Consider the following 24,156-nt stretch of genomic DNA (forward strand, 5'->3'; position numbering starts at 1 on the left):
TTCTACGTTTACACATTTATTTTATTAATAATATTTCTAAATCAGTTTCATTATCCAAAGAAGGCAGCTATGTCTCCGTTAGTTAAATCGTTTGCTAGAATTGGATCACCGGAAGTACACGGTGTGGATGTCAAGGCTGCAACCAAAATGAGTTCATCTGTGTCAAACGATCGGCAGTAAATCGGAGTGCCAAAGTCTCCCTAAGTTGAGAGAAAAATAAAAAAAAAAAAATCATAATTAAATATCAGGATTGTAGAATAGCTAGACTTATAGGTCTTCTCTAATGATGCATTGGTTTCCCGTGTTAACCCATTGATTGAGAACGATTTCCAATGCACAGCTATAATCTATAATCTAGATCTAGAATTATTTATTAAATTTAAAGTCGTTTAGAGAGTCGATTATCAGATATGAGGAATACATGTTCAGCCCATCGTACAGTGGCGTAACTAGGAATTTGCCACCATTTCGGGGCTTGACCTCTTTGGGGGTCCCTGCATTTTGCGTAATATTTAATACATAAAAAAAGCTTAGTTGGGACCCCCCTCAAGTGGGGGGCCGGGCCTCGCCCGGGGATTTTCAAATTCTCCCCCACCCTAGCTCCGCCTCTGCCATCTTAGTTGGAATGTTTTTGCTATGCCATGGATAGGGTTAATCTGTGACGTTCAGGATTTCTCCGTCTGGTATGTGATCAAATCATCAAACTATCATCAAACCAGTTCACTTGATGTATGTTTCAAAGTCAGCGAAAGTGGAAGGGGCTCATCCGTTTGATGTGGTGGGAAACAAAGTTTAGGATTCTGAAGTGAACAACGTCCTCCTCTTCTTATAAAATACAGACGTTACTTTAAAAAAAAAAGAAGATGATTACGTCCTACGCGTGTTCCTAGATCAATGGAGCCATGCATGTTAACCAATGACTTAAATTCTGCCTAGTCATTGGTTTTCCTAGCTGGCTCAGGCAACCCAATTCCATGCTCTAATAGCACTAGGGAAGAAGGAGCATTTGTACCGATTCGTCCTAGCATTGTTTAACATGCATGACTAGATTGACTTAGAGACACGGGTAGGACCTAATCATCCTCTTTTTTGAAGTAACGTCTCGTTTTTATAAGATAAAGGGTAGGCCTACAAGAAACCAATAAGTCTTTGAAACTAGCTTATAGAAATGAAAATGAAATGAAACTGGATCTACTTACCCCACACGAAGAATCGTCGGATCCCAGACACAAAACATCCGAGCCGGAGTTGACCATGGTGTTAGGGTAGGTGCCGTCAAGTTGGACGTGGCGTGTAACGGCGTCCATCAGAACGTCACAGCATGGGGCAGTAGTCATGTTCTGCACTACCAACTTGTATGGCGTCCCAGTGTAGGAATCTAGATTAGAATCAGTTCCAATAGTAGGGTCAATAGTTTAGTATACTTATTATACATATCGGTCTGTATGTCTTCCTATATATAAATAACTTGGGTTACAATCATTAAGTATAGTGAAGCCGCGGTGTCATCCTCTCTCTCTCTCTCTCTCTCTCTCTCTCTCTCTTGATTTTCTTGTATCTACATGCAATGGACCTCATTCACCAAAACGAACGGTCAGGTAATAATATTGATAAAACAACGAAAAAAAACTGTCACGTGATAACCATTGTTGATTAAAATTAGATCGTAATTTGTTTGGAAGAGACAGAGAAGCACGTGACTAAACGTTGTTTGTTTAGGCTACGATTGCTGAATGAAGTCCATTAGATCTCAAACTATATAAATACTAGCAGTCCACACCGGCTACGCCCGTTGATTTGTTCCCAGGCTTTATATTGTTTATTATGGCCGGAACACCGCCCTCTTTTCTTTTTTTTTTATTTAATAAGCGAATAATGTTTTAACCCTAACCCTAACATAAATTTTTTACCAGTTAATTAGTGCCACTGTTATAATGAAATTTCCCGTCCTGCCAATTCCTTCTTCTCTCCCTCTCTTTCTCTCTCTCTCTCTCTCTCTCTCTCTCCGGAATGCATCGTAATTTTTCCCACCAAGACTTTTGACTTGATTTGGATTAAATGAAAAACACTTGGCTTGAAAAAGTGCGTCCGAAATACTACAACGATACGGGTTTATTTAATACTTGCAGTACACGGCGATGTACATTGTTACACTCATCCATTACATACATTCATTTGTTTCCAATTGGCTACTGTGTATATATATCGGGTGGCCGTGGGAAAACCCATGTTAAAAACAAACAAACAAAAAAAACGCGAGCTTTTTTTTTTTTCATTTTTTTTTTTGAAAACCCATGGTATAACCTTTCCTCGAAAGTGGGATCTACGAACATCAAGGGACAACTGTAGCTGCTCTCGCACACCTTGTTCTTAAAGAACATCAATTTGGCTTCGGCATTCGGGCCGCGCATCGGGAGAGAAGATTTATATCATTATTTTTAATTCATAGCGACAAGCCAGGAATGCTCCGTGACTGACTCCGTCTGTAACCGTCTATTCGGTCATTGCAAGTGTTCTGGCTCTACTATCAATAGTTACTTTCTGACTCCAGCAAGCTTAGCAGAAATTAGTATTATCTAGTGTGTTGATTTTCCATGCAAAATATTTCTGAATCACTAGTTTCATTTATTAACCTTAAAAGGCGAAATCTTTCATGCAGTAGGCCTATGATTACAATACAGTGTGTAATTAGTGAAAGGCCAATAGTACAGTACCTAAGCAAGATACTATGTTTAGTAGACAAAATAAGGCCTACAGCCTTAGAAGCGGAGGAGCCCGTTAGCGTGATGTGGTACGGTAAATATAGGCTCAGGGCCCTGCATATGACACTCGCCCAGGGCCCCGCGCTATGCTAAGGCCGCCTCTGCTCATATATTCAACTGTTTTATTCACGCCCCAGTTCCTCCCTGATTAGAACACTTTGGTTTTTGTTGAAATATCCCAAAAATATAGTTTAGCGCCACTTACAGTCACCCTTCGTCCTGCTGCCGTAGCCGACTCCAAAACAGTCATTGAAATTGACGCGTCCGGCCATCTTGGCAGAGTCGTATGTGCACGCGTACTCTGGGCAGTCTGTCACGCTCACTTCCTGTGGCAGTGCTATCTCCGCCATACCATTGGTTAGGTTTTTATCTAAACAGTAAAACAGAAAGAAGCATAATTAACAATAATAAAGTTGTTTTTTTTAAAAAGAAGTAGAGACTTATGGGGTAAGCCATTAACAATTTTCTGTATGAACAGGAAGAAGAGATAGAAAGCAAAAGTTGGAATAATTGAATTGAAAATACGAAACTAGCTGCTAATGCTTCCATGTTTTTGCACCCCTATGTTCTTGGCACGATCTAATTTCAAGACCCTTACTTTTGTTAATATTAGTAGAAATGCGTACACACGCGTTAACTACAGTTGTGACTAGTATGTTGCCAGGGCCAGCTTTAGCTATGGGAAAACAAGGTAGCCACCTAGTTTGATTGTTCGGGGCCTCGCGCAGGATTAAAAAAAAATGCTAACCTTGGATATAGATCTCAAGCAATATGTCTCGTCTACCAGATTATCTCTATATCTCTACTAGGATTCAATATTTTAGATATAGATGCCGGAAGTTTTCGATTCGTTGCGTAATTTTATTTTTCGGTCTTTTTAATTATGTTTCAATTTGGGGTCACCTAATTAATTTCGCTTAGGGCAGCGGTTCTCAACCTTTTAAGCTCGGCGACCCCTTTTTACAATCCCCCACTCTGTCGCAACCCCCCCCCCCCCCCCCCGACACACACACATACAGCAACAGAAGAGAAGACAATAGCAATCCATATTTTCGATGGTCTTAAGCGACCCCTGGCAAATAGTCAATCGACCCCCAAGGGGATCGCGAACCACAGGTTGAGTACCCCTGGCTTAGGGCCTCCAATTACCCCAGTTCGGCCCTGATGTTGCATTCATAGATTAGTCGAGTTGACTATTTATACTTTGATCTGTAAGTGAAGCTGAAGTACTATATTTATTTAGTATATATTCAGGCAGCACCAACTATGCACTGGTTGTTTTTTTTTTTTTTTTTTATGCCAGTAGAGGTTAGGGCGATGAAATTGAAATGCTATAGAAGGATCTTAGGTATCACAATAAAAGACCACACCACACACGAAGAGATTAGAAACAGGATCACAATAGCCCTTGGGCCCCACGATGAACTGCTAAACATTCGAAAAAGGAAAAAAAAATGTATGGCCATATCACTAGGTCTCAGGGTTCGCAAAAACCTTTCTTCAGGGAACAGTGTCAGGAAAAGAAGAGGCAGACACAGTAAGCGAAGGGGCGACAACATAAAAGAATAGACGGGCCAAATCAAATAACAAGAGAGATTTTGAGAAAATCGGTCGACAGATCATGTGTGGTACCCATAGACATAAATATATATAGACTGGCCGATAAAAGAGTTTTATGAAACAAAAATTTGTGACTTGCAATTTTGTGCACTTTATTATACAGCAGTGTAGTTTTGTTTAATCTTCGGAAATCCGACAACAATAGATGAAATGTTTTCAAGTTACATGAAGTTATTTCCTTTTTCCAGTCTATATTTATGTATGTCTGTGATGGTACTCCAACGGTTCAACAGACTAAGGGATAAGTGAAGGAGGCGAGCTCAGTTTACTTTTTTTTTTTTCAGCAATGACCAAAGGGCTAAATGCTAATAAGCAGTTAAAGATAATCTTCCTCTTTTAAACTTGTACTAATTGACAAAAAAATTAAATGTATACATTAAAAGTAGATCGACAGATTATTTTTTTTCATAAAAAGTGTCTCTATAATTCAATACAATATTTGACCTGCATATTTGTTTATAGTGGTAGTATAGAATGTAATAAATGTATGTTTGTTTTTTTTTCTAATAGCTTACATGTGAATAAATCTTGGGTCAAAATTATATCTTGCTGCTTCCCAACTGTGACGATTTGAGTAATAGGCCTGAAACAGAAATTAAAGCTTTAAAATTTGTTGGACATAATATGTCTAAAATAGGATGATTGTTTTTTTAGAAGTCTTTGACTCGATTTACATACTTATTACAAAGCTTATATCAACTCACTCTGTCTTAAAAGTTCCCCTTTCACACCTTGTGGTCTATAGGGCAGATGATGTAATGGTTATCTGTTTCTGCGGCCTATGGTTAACGAGGGTGTCATGTGGCCAGCACAACGACTAACCGCCTTTACTTTTACCCAACTAATGTCAGTTATCCATTAGAGCTGGGTGGACTCAGAGGCGCCCAAAGATCCCGAAATTAAAAATCCCAGGGTTCGCCTCCATACTCACTCTGATACAAAGTTTGAACACGTTATTTCTCCCGATTCCCATTCACGGATCAATGGCGTCTGAGTTAACACCGTTTGTTCTACAACTTCTAGAAAATACATTGATTCAATCTATGGATGGGCCACATTGTGGCTATACCCTGGTATATGGTACCGAGATGGCCTGGTCGTGTGGTTAGCACTCTGGACTATCGTCTCGGTGGTCCCGGGTTTGAACACCACCTGTCGCCATACCGTACAGAAGGGTTATGGCTTGGATCATAGGATGTAAGAATCACAAATTTAAAGGAACATCTGAAACATTTAAAACAAACAAAAACTTTCTAGGCCTCACTGTGGCGCCATCGTGGAAACGTCTGCAGGAGAGGCAGATAGGCTAAATGGATTGGAAACATTTCTTCCAGTGGGCTGTGGGCCCACAGGGTACGTCCTAGAGAACAGGCATAGCACGCACTGATGATGAAAGACAGGCTATGCTCTGCCTTCCCATCTGCCTCGTCGTTCCTGGGCGAGGGCCTTACGCTTATTGTGACAGCTTCTTCATGGTTACTGGTGGTTCATTATTGAAACACGGAGGACATTTCTTTTTTTGAGGGGGTGGGGGGAGAGAGGGCTTTACTCCGTCTTAATGGGATGGGGAAAGCCAGGCGGGGCTAATGGTTAGGTGTCTAAAACTAGATGGATGTGGTCATTTAGTTGATGAGACACCTCCGGACAGAGGGGTTGATGAAGAGCCCATGCTTCATTCGTGGCCTCTTGGTAAAGGCCTTCCCTTAAGTCAAAGGCCATAAAAGGGCGCAAGCTTGATCCTTAATGGACACTCTGCAGAGGTACACAGTAACATGATTGATCTGATACTGGCAAAGAATGAATACATAGACTTTCATTTTACATTTCATTCAGAGTTGTTATTTATCTACTCTGTTCCGGGAAAACAAAAGTCTATTTAGATCTGTGCGTTGCTAGGAAGGCGCAAGGTGTTCCGGATTTATCGCACGAATTCTTTTCACTATTTAAGTCAGATAAAGAACAAACAAACAAATAACTAACTCACTGTGATTTGAGAGTTTCCTCGTAGAAAATGGCACAATCTTGAGGCACAATGAATGTCGACTTTGACGTGAGGACTCCGGTGCAAAGTATTGTGCCTATTAACAAGTTGTAGAGCGCACTCAATATTTATCTTATATATTACAGATGTTACTTCAAAAAAAAAAAAGATAATTACATAATTAGTCCTACGCATTTCATGTGTCAGTCTAGTCATACCTGTTAATCAATGACTTTAACTCTGCTAAGTCATTGGTTTTCCTGGCTGATTCAGGTAACCTATTCCATTAGTTAGTACTTAAGTCATCGCCCATTTAATAACACAATAAAACCTATTTTTAATACTAAGCTTTTTAGAGGCCCCCCCCCCCAAAATGGATAAAGCCGCTATTAGTTTTGTGTGGTCTGTCTGTCCGTCCATCTCGTTTAGACCTCGAAAACTAGAAAAAAAAATCCGACTGCAAGCTAAGATTGTAATTGTGGATAGTTTGTACTTCATAACTACTAATATTCGTGAAGAGATAAAAGTTAACTCTCTACCCTGTGTTAGTTTTGCGTAGTCTGTTCTGTTTAGATCTCAAAAAACTAGAAAAGATATTGAAAATCCGATATCATAAGATCTTTCAAAGTTCTGATGCAACGGCTACTTTCTTTTTTTTTTTCTGAAAATATCACCTCCCTTATTAATATTGTCTCCCCCTGTTAGTTTTTTACCATTAATAGTGAATAGTTGTAAAAATGTTTTTTTTTATGAAAAAAAAAACAACTCCTTCCATAGTTAATTTAAAAAATTGAATTTTTCGCTTTCGGAAAATACAAAATGACCGGAGGGAGGGGGGGGGGCGCTAAATTTTTTTGTGAAATGTCATTTGTGAACCTTCAAACAGGTGTGTGCCTGCCGCCATTTTACTAGCGGTTAAATGTTAAGCATAGACCCACAGGACTACAAACACAAACAGGAAAAAAAAAAAGCATGCGCATCTGCAATTAAGATACAAATATAAAAACAGACAGAAGTCACTACAAAGTAAAAACACAAACATTACTTGTTTCATTATCCCGAATTGCTACGACGCCACCAGCATCGCACGCACCAATGGCTACACCGTTGAGTGTTCGTCGTGTCATTGTTGACACTGCTTGCGTATTGGACGGGCACACTGTTGAAGTGTTAAAGTGGAGAGGTCAGACAAGAACACGTTGATTGTGTCAAGATATAGAAAATTAGGATATTTCCGTTAAAAAAAAAATTAAAAAATTTTAAAGTGTAATATACAAGACAAAAAAAAAAGTTACTTGGAGATGGCGTGGTAGTTTCTTCAGGTGTTGTTGTTTCTTCAGGTGTTGTTGTTTCTTCGGGGGTTGTTGTTTCTTCAGGTGTTGTTGTTTCTTCAGGTGTTGTTGTTTCTTCAGGTGTTGTTGTCTCTTCGGGGGTAGTTGTTTCTTCAGGTGTTGTTGTCTCTTCGGTGGTTGTTGTTTCTTGAGTTGTTGTTGTCTCTTCGGGGGTAGTTGTTTCTTGAGTTGTTGTTGTCTCTTCGGGGGTAGTTGTTTCTTCGGGTGTTGTTGTTTCTTCAGGTGTTGTTGTTTCTTCAAGTGTTGTTGTCTCTTCGGGGTTAGTTGTTTCTTGAGTTGTTGTTGTCTCTTCGGGGGTAGTTGTTTCTTGAGTTGTTGTTGTCTCTTCGGGGGTAGTTGTTTTTTGAGTTGTTGTTGTCTCTTCGGGGGTAGTTGTTTCTTGAGTTGTTGTTGTCTCTTCGGGTGTTGTTGTTTCTTCGGGTAGAGTTGTCTCTTCGGGTGTTGTTGTTTCTTCAGGTGTTGTTGTTTCTTCAGGTGTTGTTGTTTCTTCAGGTGTTGTAGTTTCTTCAGGTGTTGTTGTCTCTTCGGGGGTAGTTGTTTCTTCAGGTGTTGTTGTCTCTTCGGGGGTTGTTGTTTCTTGAGTTGTTGTTGTCTCTTCGGGGGTAGTTGTTTCTTGAGTTGTTGTTGTCTCTTCGGGGGTAGTTGTTTCTTCGGGTGTTGTTGTTTCTTCAGGTGTTGTTGTTTCTTCAAGTGTTGTTGTCTCTTCGGGGGTAGTTGTTTCTTGAGTTGTTGTTGTCTCTTCAGAGGTAGTTGTTTCTTGAGTTATTGTTGTCTCTTCGGGGGTAGTTGTTTCTTGAGTTGTTGTTGTCTCTTCGGGGGTAGTTGTTTCTTGAGTTGTTGTTGTCTCTTCGGGGGTAGTTGTTTCTTGAGTTGTTGTTGTCTCTTCGGGTGTTGTTGTTTCTTCGGGTAGAGTTGTCTCTTCGGGGGTAGTTGTTTCTTCGGGTAGAGTTGTCTCTTCGGGTGTTGTTGTCTCTTCGGGTGTTGTTGTTTCTTCGGGTAGAGTTGTCTCTTCGGGTGTTGTTGTCTCTTCGGGTGTTGTTGTTTCTTCAGGTGTTGTTGTTTCTTCAAGTGTTGTTGTCTCTTCGGGGGTTGTTGTCTCTTCGGGAGTTGTTGTTTCTTCAGTTGTTGTTGTCTCTTCGGGTGTTGTTGTTTCTTGAGTTGTTGTTGTCTCTTCGGGTGTTGTTGTTTCTTCAGTTGTTGTTGTCTCTTCGGGTGTTGTTGTTTCTTCAGTTGTTGTTGTCTCTTCAAGTGTTGTTGTTTCTTCAGTTGTTGTTGTCTCTTCGGGTGTTGTTGTTTCTTCTAGTGTTGTTGTCTCTTCGGGTATTGTTGTTTCTTCAGGTGTTGTTGTCTCTTCGGGGGTTGTTGTTTCTTCAGTTGTTGTTGTCTCTTCGGGTGTTGTTGTTTCTTCAGTTTTTGTTGTCTCTTCGGGTGTTGTTGTTTCTTGAGTTGTTGTTGTCTCTTCGGGTGTTGTTGTTTCTTGAGTTAATGTTGTCTCTTCGGGTGTTGTTGTTTCTTCAGTTTTTGTTGTCTCTTCGGGTGTTGTTGTTTCTTCTAGTGTTGTTGTCTCTTCGGGTGTTGTTGTTTCTTCTAGTGTTGTTGTCTCTTCAAGAGTTGTTGTCTCTTCAATTTCAGTTGTACTTATTGTAGGCTCTATAATTGGCAATTCTGTAGTTGTTGTTTCTTCAGGTGTTGTTGTTTCTTCTAGTGTTGTTATCTCTTCAGTTGTTGTTGTCTCTTCGGATGTTGTTGTTTCTTGAGTTGTTGTTGTCTCTTCGGGTGTTGTTGTTTCTTCATTTGTTGTTGTCTCTTCGGGTGTTGTTGTTTCTTCAGGTGTTGTTGTTTCTTGAGTTGTTGTTGTCTCTTCGGGTGTTGTTGTTTCTTGAGTTGTTGTTGTCTCTTCGGGTGTTGTTGTTTCTTCAGTTGTTGTTGTCTCTTCGGGTGTTGTTGTTTCTTCTAGTGTTGTTGTCTCTTCGGGTGTTGTTGTTTCTTCAGGTGTTGTTGTCTCTTCGGGAGTTGTTGTTTCTTCAGTTGTTGTTGTCTCTTCGGGTGGTGTTGTTTCTTCAGTTGTTGTTATCTCTTCGGGTGTTGTTGTTTCTTGAGTTGTTGTTGTCTCTTCGGGTGTTGTTGTTTCTTGAGTTGTTGTTGTCTCTTCGGTTGTTGTTGTTTCTTCAGGTGTTGTTATTTCTTGAGTTGTTGTTGTCTCTTCGGGTGTTGTTGTTTCTTGAGTTGTTGTTGTCTCTTCGGGTGTTGTTGTTTCTTCAGTTGTTGTTGTCTCTTCGGGTGTTGTTGTTTCTTCTAGTGTTGTTGTCTCTTCGGGTGTTGTTGTTTCTTCAGGTGTTGTTGTCTCTTCGGGAGTTGTTGTTTCTTCAGTTGTTGTTGTCTCTTCGGGTGTTGTTGTTTCTTCTAGTGTTGTTGTCTCTTCGGGTGTTGTTGTTTCTTCAGGTGTTGTTGTCTCTTCGGGAGTTGTTGTTTCTTCAGTTGTTGTTGTCTCTTCGGGTGTTGTTGTTTCTTCAGTTGTTGTTATCTCTTCGGGTGTTGTTGTTTCTTGAGTTGTTGTTGTCTCTTCGGGTGTTGTTGTTTCTTCAGTTGTTGTTGTCTCTTCGGGTGTTGTTGTTTCTTCAGGTGTTGTTGTCTCTTCGGGTGTTGTTGTTTCTTCAGGTGTTGTTGTCTCTTCGGGGGTTGTTGTTTCTTCAGTTGTTGTTGTCTCTTCGGGTGTTGTTGTTTCTTCAGTTGTTGTTGTTTCTTCGGATGTTGTTGTCTCTTCGGGTGTTGTTGTCTCTTCGGGTGTTGTTGTTTCTTGAGTTGTTGTTGTCTCTTCGGGTGTTGTTGTTTCTTGAGTTGTTGTTGTCTCTTCAAGTGTTGTTGTTTCTTCAGGTGTTGTTGTTTCTTGAGTTGTTGTTGTCTCTTCGGGTGTTGTTGTTTCTTGAGTTGTTGTTGTCTCTTCGGGTGTTGTTGTTTCTTCAGTTGTTGTTGTCTCTTCGGGTGTTGTTGTTTCTTCAGTTGTTGTTGTCTCTTCGGGTGTTGTTGTTTCTTCAGGTGTTGTTGTCTCTTCGGGAGTTGTTGTTTCTTCAGTTGTTGTTATCTCTTCGGGTGTTGTTGTTTCTTCAGTTGTTGTTATCTCTTCGGGGGTTGTTTCTTGAGTTGTTGTTGTCTCTTCGGGTGTTGTTGTTTCTTGAGTTGTTGTTGTTTCTTCAGGTGTTGTTTTCTCTTCGGGGGTTGTTGTTTCTTCAGTTGTTGTTGTCTCTTCGGGTGTTGTTGTTTCTTCAGTTGTTTTTGTCTCTTCGGGTGTTGTTGTTTCTTCAGGTGTTGTTGTTTCTTCAGGTGTTGTTGTTTCTTGAGTTGTTGTTGTCTCTTCGGGTGTTGTTGTTTCTTGAGTTGTTGTTGTCTCTTCGGGTGTTGTTGTTTCTTCAGTTGTTGTTGTCTCTTCGGGTGGTGTTGTTTCTTCAGTTGTTGTTGTCTCTTCAAGTGTTGTTGTTTCTTCAGTTGTTGTTATCTCTTCATGTGTTGTTGTCTCTTCAGATGTTGTTGTCTCTTCGGGGGTTGTTGTCTCTTCAGATGTTGTTGTCTCTTCAGGTGTTGTTGTTTCTACCGGTGTTGTTTTCTCTTCGGTTGCTGTTGTTTCTTCGGGTGTTGTTGTCTCTTCAGGTGTTGTTGTCTCCTCGGGTGTTGTAGTCTCTTCGGGAGATGTTGTTTCTTTAGTTGTTGTTTCTTCGGGTGTTGTTGTCTCTTCAGCTGTTGTCGTCTCTTCCGTTGTTGTTGTCTCTTCAGGTGTTGTTGTCTCTTCAGGCGTTGTAGTTTCTTCGGTTTCTGTTGTTTCTTCGGGTGTTGTGGTCTCTTCGGGAGTTGTTGTTTGTTCAGTTGTTGTTTTTTCGGGTGTTGTTGTCTCTTCAGTTGTTGTTGTCTCTTCGGTTGTTGTTGTCTCTTCAGGTGTTGTTGTCTCTTTAGGCGTTGTAGTTTTTTCGGTTGCTGTTGTTTCTTCGGGTGTTGTTGTCTCTTGAGGTGTTGTTGTCTCTTCGGGTGTTGTAGTCTCTTCGGGAGTTGTTGTTTCTTTAGTTGTTGTTTCTTCGGGTGTTGTTGTCTCTTCAGTTGTTGTCTCTTCAGGTGCTGTTGTCTTTTCAGGTGTTGTTGTCTCTTCTGGTGTTGTTGTCTCTTCAGGTGTTGTTGTTTCTTCGGGTGTTGTTGTTTCTTCAGTTGTTGTTGTCTCTTCGTGTGTTGTTGTTTCTTCTAGTGTTGTTGTCTCTTGAAGAGTTGTTTTTTCTTTTGGTGTTGTTGTCTCTTCGGGTGTTGTTGTCTCTTCAGGTGTTAATGTCTCTTCAGGTGTTGTTGTCTCTTCAGGTGTTGTTGTCTCTTCAAGAGTTGTTGTCTCTTCAATTTCAGTTGTACTTATTGTAGGCTCTATAATTGGCAATTCTGTAGTTGTTGTTTCTTCTGGTGTTGTTGTTTCTTCTAGTGTTGTTGTCTCTTCAGGTGTTGTTGTCTCTTCAGGTGTTGTAGTCTCTTCGGGTGTTGTTGATTCTTCAGTTGTTGTTGTCTCTTCAGGTGTTGTGGTCTCTTCGGGTGTTATTGTCTCTTCAGTTGTTGTTGTCTCTTCAGGTGTTGTTTTCTCTTCTGGTGTTGTTGTCTCTTCGGGTGTTGTTGTCTCTTCAGTTGTTGTTGTCTCTTCAGGTGTTGTTGTTTTTTCAGGTGTTGTTGTTTCTGCAGGTGTTGCTGTTTCTTCAGGTGTTGTTGTATCTTCGGGTGTTGTTGTTTCTTCTAGTGTTGTTGTCTCTTCAGGTGTTGTTGTCTCTTCGGGTGTTATTGTTGTCTTTTCAGGTGTTGTTGTCTCTTCGGGTGTTGTTGTCTCTTCAGGTGTTGTTGTTTTTTCAGGTGTTGTTGTTTCTTCAGGTGTTGTTGTTTCTTTAGGTGTTGTTGTATCTTCGGGTGTTGTTGTCTCTTCGGGTGTTGTTGTTTCTTCTAGTGTTGTTGTCTCTTCAGGTGTTGTTGTCTCTTCGGGTGTTGTTGTTTCTTCTAGTGTTGTTGTCTCTTCGGGTCTTGTTGTTTCTTCAGGTGTTGTTGTCTCTTCGGGGGTTGTTGTTTCTTCAGTTGTTGTTGTTTCTTCGGGTGTTGTTGTCTCTTCAGGTGTTGTTGTCTCTTCGGGTGTTGTTGTCTCTTCAGGTGTTGTTGTCTCTTCGGGTGTTGTTGTTTCTTCTAGTGTTGTTGTCTCTTGAAGAGTTGTTATTTCTTCAGGTGTTGTTGTTTCTTTAGGTGTTGTTGTTTCTACAGTTGTTGTTGTCTCTTCAGGTGTTGTTGTCTCTTTGGGTGTTGTTGTCTCTTCAGGTGTTGTTGTTTCTACAGGTGTTGTTTTCTCTTCGGGTGTTGTTGTCTCTTCAGGTGTTGTTGTCTCTTCAGGCATTGTAGTTTCTTCGGTTGCTGTTGTTTCTTCGGGTGTTGTTGTCTCTTCAGGTGTTGTTGTCTCTTCGGGTGTTGTTGTCTCTTCGGGAGTTGTTGTTTCTTTAGTTGTTGTTTCTTCGGGTGTTGTTGTCTCTTCAGTTGTTGTTTTCTCTTCGTGTGTTGTTGTTTTTTCAGGTGTTGTTGTTTCTTCAGTTGTTGTATCTTTAGGTGTTGTTGTTTCTTCGGGTGTTGTTGTCTCTTCAGGTGTTGTTGTCTCTTCAAGAGTTGTTGTCTCTTCAATTTCTGTTGTACTTATTGTAGGCTCTATAATTGGCAATTCTGTAGTTGTTGTTTCTTCTGGTGTTGTTGTTTCTTCTAGTGTTGTTGTCTCTTCAGGTGTTGTTGTCTCTTCAGGTGTTGTTGTCTCTTCGGGAGTTGTTGTTTCTTCAGTTGTTGTTGTCTCTTCGGGTGTTGTTGTTTCTTTAGTTGTTGTTATCTCTTCGGGGGTTGTTTCTTGAGTTGTTGTTGTCTCTTCGGGTGTTGTTGTTTCTTGAGTTGTTGTTGTTTCTTCAGGTGTTGTTTTCTCTTCGGGGGTTGTTGTTTCTTCAGTTGTTGTTGTCTCTTCGGGTGTTGTTGTTTCTTCAGTTGTTTTTGTCTCTTCGGGTGTTGTTGTTTCTTCAGGTGTTGTTGTTTCTTCAGGTGTTGTTGTTTCTTCAGTTGTTGTTGTCTCTTCGGGTGGTGTTGTTTCTTCAGTTGTTGTTGTCACTTCGGGTGGTGTTGTTTCTTCAGTTGTTGTTGTCTCTTCAAGTGTTGTTGTTTCTTCAGTTGTTGTTATCTCTTCATGTGTTGTTGTCTCTTCAGATGTTGTTGTCTCTTCGGGGGTTGTTGTCTCTTCAGATGTTGTTGTCTCTTCAGGTGTTGTTGTTTCTACCGGTGTTGTTTTCTCTTCGGTTGCTGTTGTTTCCTCGGGTGTTGTTGTCTCTTCAGGTGTTGTTGTCTCTTCGGGTGTTGTTGTCTCTTCAGTTGTTGTTGTCTCTTCAGGTGTTGTTGTTTTTTCAGGTGTTGTTGTTTCTGCAGGTGTTGTTGTTTCTTCCGTTGTTGTTGTCTCTTCAGGCGTTGTAGTTTCTTCGGTTGCTGTTGTTTCTTCGGGTGTTGTTGTCTCTTCGGGAGTTGTTGTTTCTTCAGTTGTTGTTTTTTCGGGTGTTGTTGTCTCTTCAGTTGTTGTTGTCTCTTCGGTTGTTGTTGTCTCTTCAGGTGTTGTTGTCTCTTCAGGCGTTGTAGTTTTTTCGGTTGCTGTTGTTTCTTCGGGTGTTGTTGTCTCTTGAGGTGTTGTTGTCTCTTCGGGTGTTGTAGTCTCTTCGGGAGTTGTTGTTTCTTTAGTTGTTGTTTCTTCGGGTGTTGTTGTCTCTTCAGTTGTTGTCTCTTCAGGTGCTGTTGTTTTTTCAGGTGTTGTTTTCTCTTCTGGTGTTGTTGTCTCTTCAGGTGTTGTTGTTTCTTCGGGTGTTGTTGTTTCTTCAGTTGTTGTTGTCTCTTCGTGTGTTGTTGTTTCTTCTAGTGTTGTTGTCTCTTGAAGAGTTGTTTTTTCTTTTGGTGTTGTTGTCTCTTCGGGTGTTGTTGTCTCTTCAGGTGTTAATGTCTCTTCAGGTGTTGTTGTCTCTTCAGGTGTTGTTGTCTCTTCAAGAGTTGTTGTCTCTTCAATTTCAGTTGTTCTTATTATAGGCTCTATAATTGGCAATTCTGTAGTTGTTGTTTCTTCTGGTGTTGTTGTTTCTTCTAGTGTTGTTGTCTCTTCAGGTGTTGTTGTCTCTTTAGGTGTTGTAGTCTCTTCGGGTGTTGTTGATTTTTCAGTTGTTGTTGTCTCTTCAGGTGTTGTGGTCTCTTTGGGTGTTATTGTCTCTTCAGTTGTTGTTGTCTCTTCAGGTGTTGTTTTCTCTTCTGGTGTTGTTGTCTCTTCGGGTGTTGTTGTCTCTTCAGTTGTTGTTGTCTCTTCAGGTGTTGTTGTTTTTTCAGGTGTTGTTGTTTCTGCAGGTGTTGTTGTTTCTTCAGGTGTTGTTGTATCTTCGGGTGTTGTTGTCTCTTCGGGTGTTGTTGTTTCTTCTAGTGTTGTTGTCTCTTCAGGTGTTGTTGTCTCTTCGGGTGTTATTGTTGTCTCTTCAGGTGTTGTTGTCTCTTCAGGTGTTGTTGTCTCTTCAGGTGTTGTTGTTTTTTCAGGTGTTGTTGTTTCTTCAGGTGTTGTTGTTTCTTTAGGTGTTGTTGTATCTTCGGGTGTTGTTGTCTCTTCGGGTGTTGTTGTTTCTTCTAGTGTTGTTGTCTCTTCAGGTGTTGTTGTCTCTTCGGGTGTTGTTGTTTCTTCTAGTGTTGTTGTCTCTTCGGGTCTTGTTGTTTCTTCAGGTGTTGTTGTCTCTTCGGGGGTTGTTGTTTCTTCAGTTGTTGTTGTCTCTTCGGGTGTTGTTGTTTCTTCTAGTGTTGTTGTCTCTTGAAGAGTTGTTGTTTCTTCAGGTGTTGTTGTTTCTTTAGGTGTTGTTGTTTCTACAGTTGTTGTTGTCTCTTCAGGTGTTGTTGTCTCTTTGGGTGTTGTTGTCTCTTCATGTGTTGTTGTCTCTTCAGGTGTTGTTGTTTCTACAGGTGTTGTTTTCTCTTCGGGTGTTGTTGTCTCTTCAGGTGTTGTTGTCTCTTCAGGCATTGTAGTTTCTTCGGTTGCTGTTGTTTCTTCGGGTGTTGTTGTCTCTTCAGGTGTTGTTGTCTCTTCGGGTGTTGTTGTCTCTTCGGGAGTTGTTGTTTCTTTAGTTGTTGTTTCTTCGGGTGTTGTTGTCTCTTCAGCTGTTGTTGTCTCTTCAGTTGTTGTTTTCTCTTCGTGTGTTGTTGTTTTTTCAGGTGTTGTTGTTTCTTCAGTTGTTGTATCTTTAGGTGTTGTTGTTTCTTCGGGTGTTGTTGTCTCTTCAGGTGTTGTTGTCTCTTCAAGAGCTGTTGTCTCTTCAATTTCAGTTGTACTTATTGTAGGCTCTATAATTGGCAATTCTGTAGTTGTTGTTTCTTCTGGTGTTGTTGTTTCTTCTAGTGTTGTTGTCTCTTCAGGTGTTGTTGTCTCTTCAGGTGTTGTTGTTTCTTTAGGTGTTGTTGTCTCTTCGGGTGTTATTGTCTCTTCAGTTGTTGTTGTCTCTTCAGTTTTTGTTGTCTCTTCGGGTGTTGTTGTTTCTTCTAGTGTTGTTATCTCTTGAAGAGTTGTTGTTTCTTCAGGTGTTGTTGTTTCTACAGGTGTTGTTTTCTCTTCGGGTGTTGTTGTCTCTTCAGGTGTTGTTGTCTCTTCAGGCGTTGTAGTTTCTTCGGTTGCTGTTGTTTCTTCGTGTGTTGTTGTCTCTTCAGGTGTTGTTGTCTCTTCGGGTGTTGTTGTCTCTTCAGGTGTTGTTGTCTCTTCGGGTGTTGTTGTCTCTTCAGGTGTTGTTGTTTTTTCAGGTGTTGTTGTTTCTTCAGGTGTTGTTGTTTCTTTAGGTGTTGTTGTATCTTCGGGTGTTGTTGTCTCTTCGGGTGTTGTTGTTTCTTCTAGTGTTGTTGTCTCTTCAGGTGTTGTTGTCTCTTCGGGTGTTGTTGTTTCTTCTAGTGTTGTTGTCTCTTCGGGTCTTGTTGTTTCTTCAGGTGTTGTTGTCTCTTCGGGGGTTGTTGTTTCTTCAGTTGTTGTTGTTTCTTCGGGTGTTGTTGTCTCTTCAGGTGTTGTTGTCTCTTCGGGTGTTGTTGTCTCTTCAGGTGTTGTTGTCTCTTCGGGTGTTGTTGTTTCTTCTAGTGTTGTTGTCTCTTGAAGAGTTGTTATTTCTTCAGGTGTTGTTGTTTCTTTAGGTGTTGTTGTTTCTACAGTTGTTGTTGTCTCTTCAGGTGTTGTTGTCTCTTTGGGTGTTGTTGTCTCTTCAGGTGTTGTTGTCTCATCGGGAGTTGTTGTTTCTTTAGTTGTTGTTTCTTCGGGTGTTGTTGTCTCTTCAGCTGTTGTTGTCTCTTCAGTTGTTGTTTTCTCTTCGTGTGTTGTTGTTTTTTCAGGTGTTGTTGTTTCTTCAGTTGTTGTATCTTTAGGTGTTGTTGTTTCTTCGGGTGTTGTTGTCTCTTCAGCTGTTGTTGTCTCTTCAGTTGTTGTTTTCTCTTCGTGTGTTGTTGTTTTTTCAGGTGTTGTTGTTTCTTCAGTTGTTGTATCTTTAGGTGTTGTTGTTTCTTTGGGTGTTGTTGTCTCTTCAGGTGTTGTTGTCTCTTCAAGAGTTGTTGTCTCTTCAATTTCTGTTGTACTTATTGTAGGCTCTATAATTGGCAATTCTGTAGTTGTTGTTTCTTCTGGTGTTGTTGTTTCTTCTAGTGTTGTTGTCTCTTCAGGTGTTGTTGTCTCTTCAGGTGTTGTTGTCTCTTCGGGAGTTGTTGTTTCTTCAGTTGTTGTTGTCTCTTCGGGTGTTGTTGTTTCTTCAGTTGTTGTTATCTCTTCGGGGGTTGTTTCTTGAGTTGTTGTTGTCTCTTCGGGTGTTGTTGTTTCTTGAGTTGTTGTTGTTTCTTCAGGTGTTGTTTTCTCTTCGGGGGTTGTTGTTTCTTCAGTTGTTGTTGTCTCTTCGGGTGTTGTAGTCTCTTCGGGAGTTGTTAATTCTTCAGGTGTTGTCTCTTCAGGTGTTGTTGTCTCTTCAGGTGTTGTTGTTTTTTCAGATGTCTTTGTACCTTCTGGTGTTGTTGTCTCTTCAGGTGTTGTTGTCTCTTCAGGTGTAGTTGTTTCTTCAGGTGTTGTTGTCTCTTCGTGTGTTGTTGTTTCTTCTAGTGTTGTTGTCTCTTGAAGAGTTGTTGTTTCTTTTAGTGTTGTTGTCTCTTCGGGTGTTGTTGTCTCTTCAGGTGTTGTTGTCTCTTCAAGAGTTGTTGTTTCTTCAATTTCAGTTGTACTTATTGTAGGCTCTATAATTGGCAATTCTGTAGTTGTTGTTTCTTCAAGTGTTGTTGTCTCTTCAGGTGTTGTAGTCTCTTCAGGTGTTGTTGTCTCTTCAGGTGTTGTTGTTTCTTCAGGTGTGGTTGTCTCTTCGGGTGTTGTTGTCTCTTCAGGTGTTGTTGTCTCTTCGGGTGTTGTTGTCTCTTCAGGTGTTGTTGTCTCTTCAGGTGTTGTTGTTTCTACCGATGTTGTTGTCTCTTTTAGTGTTGTTGTCACTTCAGGTGTTGTTGTCTCTTCAGGTGTTGTTGTCTCTTCAGGCGTTGTAGTTTCCTCGGTTGTTGTTGTTTCTTCAGGTGTTTTTGTCTCTTTAGGTGTTGTTGTCTCTTCGGGTGTTGTAGTCTCTTCTGGAGTTTTTGTTTCTTTAATTGTTGTTTCTTCTAGTGTTGTTGATTCTTCAGTTGTTGTTGTCTCTTTAGGTATTGTTGTCTCTTCAGGTTTTGTTGTCTCTTCGGGTGTTGTTGTCTCTTCAGTTGTTGTTGTTTCTTCTAGTGTTGTTGATTCTTCAGTTGTTGTTGTCTCTTTAGGTGTTGTTGTCTCTTCAGGTTTTGTTGTCTCTTCGGGTGTTGTTGTCTCTTCAGTTGTTGTTGTTTCTTCGGTTGTTGTTGTTTCTTCGGATGTTGTTGTCTCATTAAGTGTTGTTGTCTCTTCGGGTGTTGTAGTCTCTTCGAGAGTTGTTGTCTCTTCAGGTGTTGTTGTCTCTTCGGGTGTTGTTGTCTCTTCAGGTGTTGTTGTCTCTTCAGGTTTTGTTGTCTCTTCGGGTGTTTTTGTCTCTTCAGTTGTTGTTGTTTCTTCAGGTGTTTTTGTCTCTTCAGGAGTTGTTGTCTCTTCGGGTGTTCTTGTTTCTTCAGTTGTTGTTTTCTCATCATGTGTTGTTGTCTCTTCAGGTGTTGTTGTCTCTTCGGGTGTTATTGTCTCTTCAGGTGCTGTTGTCTCTTCAGGTGTTGTTGTCTCTTCGGGTGTTGTTGTTTCTTCTAGTGTTGTTGTCTCTTGAAGAGTTGTTTCTTCGGTTGTTGTTGTCTCTTCAGGTTTTGTTGTCTCTTCAAGAGTTGTTGTCTCTTCGGGTGTTGTTTTCTCTTCAGGTGTTGTTGTCTCTTTAAGAGTTGTTATTTCTTCAGGTGTTGTTGTTTCTTTAGGTGTTGTTTTTTCTTCAGTTGTTGTTGTCTCTTCAGGTGTTGTTGTCTCTTCGGGTGTTGTTGTTAATTCAGGTGTCTCTTCAGGTGTTGTCGTTTCTACCGGTGTTTTTGTCTCTTCGGGTGTTGTTGTCTCTTCAGTTGTTGTTGTCTTTTCAGGCGTTGTAGTTTCTTCGGTTGCTGTTGTTTCTTCGGGTGTTGTTGTCTCTTCAGGTGTTGTTGTCTCTTCGGGTGTTGTAGTCTCTTCGGGAGTTGGTGTTTCTTTAATTGTTGTTTCTTCGGGTGTTGTTGTCTCTTCAGGTGTTGTTGTCTCTTCGGTTGTTGTTGTCTCTTCAGGTGTTGTAGTCTCTTCGGGAGTTGTTGATTCTTCAGTTGTTGTAGTTTCTTCGGTTGTTGTTGTCTCTTGAAGAGTTGTTGTTTTTTTTGGTGTTGTTGTCTCTTCGGTAGTTGTTGTCTCTTCAGGTGTTGTTGTCTCTTCAAGAGTTGTTGTCTCTTCAATTTCAGTTGTACTTATTGTAGGCTCTATAATTGGCAATTCTGTAGTTGTTGTTTCTTCTGGTGTTGTTGTTTCTTCTAGTGTTGTTGTCTCTTCAGGTGTTGTAGTCTCTTCAGGTGTTGTTTTCTCTTCAGGTGTTGTTGTTTCTTCAGGTGTTGTTGTCTCTTCGGTTGTTGTTGTCTCTTCAGGTGTTGTTTTTTTAGGTGTTGTTGTTTCTTCAGTTGTTGTTGTATCTTTAGGTGTTGTTGTCTCTTTAAGTGTTGTTGTCTCTTTAGGTGTTGTTGTTTCTTCGGGTGTTGTTGTTTCTTCAGGTGTTGTTGTCTCTTCAAGTGTTGTTGTTTCTTCATGTGTTGTTGTCTCTTCAGGTGTTGTTGTCTCTTCGGGTGTTGTTGTCTCTTTGGGTGTTGTTGTCTCTTTAGGTGTTGTTGTTTCTTCGGGTGTTGTTGTTTCTTTCTGTGTTGTTGTCTCTTTAGTTGTTGTTGTCTCTTCGGATGTTATTGTCTCTTCAGGTGTTGTTGTTTCTTTGGGTGTTGTTGATTCTTTGGGTGTTGTTGTCTCTTCAGGTGTTGTTGTCTTTTTGGGTGTTGTTGTCTCATCGTGTGTTGTTGTTTCTTCTGGTGTTGTTTTGTCTTCTGGTGTTGTGGTTACTTCTCTTGTTGTGCTGATTATCTCAGGACACATATCTTGTACTCCAAGTGGACATCGACACTGACCGCTTTCTAGAAAACAGAGAAAAAAATGAATGTAAATGAATTGTTGGTTAAAAAAATACATTCCATTTCACTGAATGTAAAGCACATGTTTTATTGACTTTATTGAACTTTTCTCTATAGTCTATATGGTATACAGTACTTTATATAACTAGCCTACAAATGACCAGTCTCAACAGAGTCGATAAACGGATTGGAGTCCAAAAGAAAATTTGCAGACGTAGACGGTGGAAAGAAAATCTAAATCGACCACTGGCGGACAATGGTTATGCCTGCACTAGATATGTCAAAATATGTAGGTCACAGCTGGGGCTGCGTAGCCATGGGAAATACTGTATTTCTCATTTATCTTCGGTCTCGAAAACAAGCCTTATTATTGTTGTTATTATTATTATTATTACTTATTATTTTTTATTGTTATAATGTTAGAAACGAACGAGTATTCATTCCCTGGCACTGTTAAAGAGATACCAAATTCATCGTAGTCTTTTTATCAGTTTCCACCGAGGAATTTTCTGGTGATGTGGCAGGTCTGCAGCAGTACCTCCCTCTGACAGGCAACGAGAATGTTCCAAGAAATGTTAACGGCCTTGAAGGTATCTATGAGGTCATTTGTTATTATCCCCTCGGTTTTTATTTTAGCTAGTATTATTATTATTACTTTTATATGTTATACTTGATTAGCCACACCAGATTCAGCCCCGTCTCAAGACTAACCCAAAACCTCTGGACGCATCCATTGTCTTCCGAGACAGAAGGTGCCTTAAATATGTTCAAACTTTTATATGAAAATATTTACAATTTTGCTTGAATTGATTATAATAAATTTTGTAACAACGCTGAAATAATGGCGTGCACGATCACACCAGTGGGGACCTGAAAGCAACGAACATTATTGTTGACTCCAGGGAGACATAGTCCTAGACCGCACTATCTGGGAATCGATGTCGACTACTGTGAAGACTTAGCTGCACATTGTGTAGAAATTCAGGACCTACCTTAGACATGGGCAAACCAGGCAGCCACCTAGAGCCTCCAATAAGTGGGGGCCTAGCACAGTAAAATACAAATTTCGATATAAATGCGAAACGTAGATGAACGCTCAATGACAGACCTAGAAGAGATCTATGTATACCGGATAGCTCTAAGTCTGTACTATAAATCGTTGTTTTTTTTTTTTTCGTGAATGTTTAGATCTGCTTGTCAGACAATCTATGTTAGAATAACCTTGTTTATTCCTATTGGTAAATGTCAAAACATTAATTTAAGTCTGATGCATTAACTCTTTCTCTCCTAATTGACGATGCCAACGTTGATTTGAGCCCATTAAACCAAATTGAATTTTTAATTTATAAACTTTAATTTATGTTGTGTAAAAAGAGCAAATAACTCCCTAAAATTCGATACAAATATATCATTTTCTGATAAACAAAAAAAAAAAGTTATTGAAGTTTAATCATAACAGGATAGTGAGAATACAAATTAGCAAAATGAATAATTCTATAGAAATGAGGAAAATAATTACGGAGAGAAACAGTTAAAACCCAAAAGAAAAGCGGAGAATGCAAAGAGGTGCTTTATTAAACTTCATAACTTCTCAGCATTGATTGTTTCAACCAAGCAATAGAAATTTCGTTGTTTTAGTTTTATGGTGTTTATTTTTCTATTTTATTTGGGGCCACCAAATTCACTTCGCCTAGGCTCTAGGGCCTCCGATTACACAAGGCCGGCAATGGGAGAAAGATGTCAACAAAGAAAGCTATGGTCTTATAAAAAAAAATGCCACTAGCCCTTTAAGAAAAGCGAGCCAAACGACCAATTAGCTGATACCACCAAAGCAAATGCCACTTTGACCTGCGTTGTATGTGATCTGCAATGTCTTTCGGGTCTAGGGCTCTACAGCAGAGGCGTAGTGAGAAAAACATGCGTTCGAGGCAAGGTACTTTATTGCCCCCCCCCCCAGTTTCCATGAAGACCACACAATATAGGCTTATCGATAAAAAAAAAAGTATTTAATAATAATATAATACAAATATTAGCCAAAGCAAGACTAAGATACTAGTTCAGAACACAAATACTGCACCTCACTTAACCATTAATGGCCAACCACTAGGAATTGTTGACCTTGGCTCCAACGATGCTCTACTGGATAAAGACATTAACAACAGGATAGACAAAGCAATGGGCACCATGTCACAGTTTCAGAAAAGAGAGTGGGACAACATATTGCTGACTACCGGACCTGTGTGAGGAGCACTTTGCTATACGGAAGTGAAACATGGTCAACCTACTCATGGCAGGAAAAAAAAAACTGAATGTCTTCCACCTCCGATGCCTAAGGCGGATCTTTAAAATAAGGTGGCAAGATCAAAATAACCAATGAGGAAGTGCTACGAAGAGCAGGGTGCCAGGACATCCGCTGTGTTATCAGCAGCAGACGCCTTGGCTGGCTTGGCCACGTCTGACGGTGCCGCCCAGGCCATCGTTCCCCCTTGACCCCCCCCCCTCACTAGGCCTCTGCTCTACAGTCACATGAAAAAGTGTTCTACGCCATGAAATAGTCCTTCTACAACATGAACTAATCCTTCTACAACATGAACTAATCCTTCTACAATATGAACTAATCCTTCTACAACATGAACTAATCCTTCTACAACATGAACTAATCCTTCTACAACATGAACTAATCCTTCTACTACAGAAGGAGGCCAACAAGAGATGGATACTTTAACGACTGATTAAAGTTAGGGCTTAATGTCCGATGCTTTAAAATTAAACCCTATAATTTTTAGTAAGGGGGAGCAGTTTAAAGAAGCTGATTCGTCAAACAACCCGTTGATACTCTATGGGAACAGTAAGATAGCTGGCCTAGGCTTTAGAGATAGATGTCTGATTATGATTATGCTTTCTTTTTTAATTCTATAATACATTGTTTCTATAAATGTATATTGATAATATTTGTTCCCTTGGTGAGTGTACTATTATCGCGTGTGTATCAGATATTTGACCCGGATGAACTGCTATCTCTGACAGGAGAAGACGGACTCCTCAACCATTAAGCTTTGGGCAGAAGGGAAGTTAACAATTTCTAAGTAATTGTGATGACTGGAATGATGCCCCCTTAAGAAGGTCATATAAGGCCATGTAAAGTTGCCACTTGGTTCCGAGTTACCACTTTAACCACTGGACTTTGCAGTGTGTTGGGTTTAATGTTTATATTGTTTCTGTTAATCACTGGCACGTATGAAATTGAGGTTTCATAATATTCTCTTATAAATGTGACTTCTGAGCGTCGTGTTCAAAAAATCTTGTACAGTTTACTACTAATTTATATTGCCTACATCCGTAAACAAGAGGCGCGTTTGCTGATTGGTCAAGCGCTTTGTGAAGACTGTGGTTTTTTAATTTCGGGATCCGTATGCCTCTATTGGGTACCTGACATTGGTTGGGGGAAAAGCGAAGGCAGTTGGTCGTTGCTGGCCACATGACACACCCCATAGATCGCAATTTACTTGTTTACTAATTTACATACTTGTAGGTTTTCTTCTTTTAAAAATTAAAAAAAAACTACACGAGGTCTATTTTAGCTTATATATTATCTTGTCCTATATCATTATAATATTACAATTTATGGGCCGGATACTGTAAAGAAATGCCCGGCCCGGGCCGATTTTGAAACCTGGTCCGCCTGTGGTAAGGACTTTGCGAAAGAGTACTGGCAATTAAATCGGATCACACTTTCTTGTAGTTTAGTTCATTTCTGCGCTGAGTGTTAAGTACTAGCTCAGACCCAGCT

At 40.3% G+C, this 24,156-nt stretch overlaps 1 protein-coding gene across 1 annotated transcript in view; it reads right to left on the reverse strand.

Annotated features, from left to right (window-relative positions):
* LOC106063437 (mucin-2-like) overlaps positions 1–24,156 on the reverse strand; it is a 45,108-nt gene continuing 20,952 nt past the window's right edge. Inside the window, exons 11-19 of the mRNA XM_056014325.1 lie at positions 19,617–20,369; positions 12,485–18,764; positions 7,659–10,456; positions 7,409–7,522; positions 6,367–6,460; positions 4,898–4,965; positions 2,968–3,132; positions 1,200–1,378; positions 1–200 (exon numbers count right to left, since the gene is read on the reverse strand). Of these exons, the coding sequence (XP_055870300.1) occupies positions 51–200; positions 1,200–1,378; positions 2,968–3,132; positions 4,898–4,965; positions 6,367–6,460; positions 7,409–7,522; positions 7,659–10,456; positions 12,485–18,764; positions 19,617–20,369 (10,601 nt within the window). The 3' untranslated portion in view covers positions 1–50. The remainder of the gene's footprint in view (positions 201–1,199; positions 1,379–2,967; positions 3,133–4,897; positions 4,966–6,366; positions 6,461–7,408; positions 7,523–7,658; positions 10,457–12,484; positions 18,765–19,616; positions 20,370–24,156) is intronic.

Source organism: Biomphalaria glabrata, chromosome 16 (genome assembly GCF_947242115.1).
Source record: "Biomphalaria glabrata chromosome 16, xgBioGlab47.1, whole genome shotgun sequence".
NCBI classification, from domain to species: Eukaryota; Metazoa; Mollusca; class Gastropoda; family Planorbidae; genus Biomphalaria; species Biomphalaria glabrata.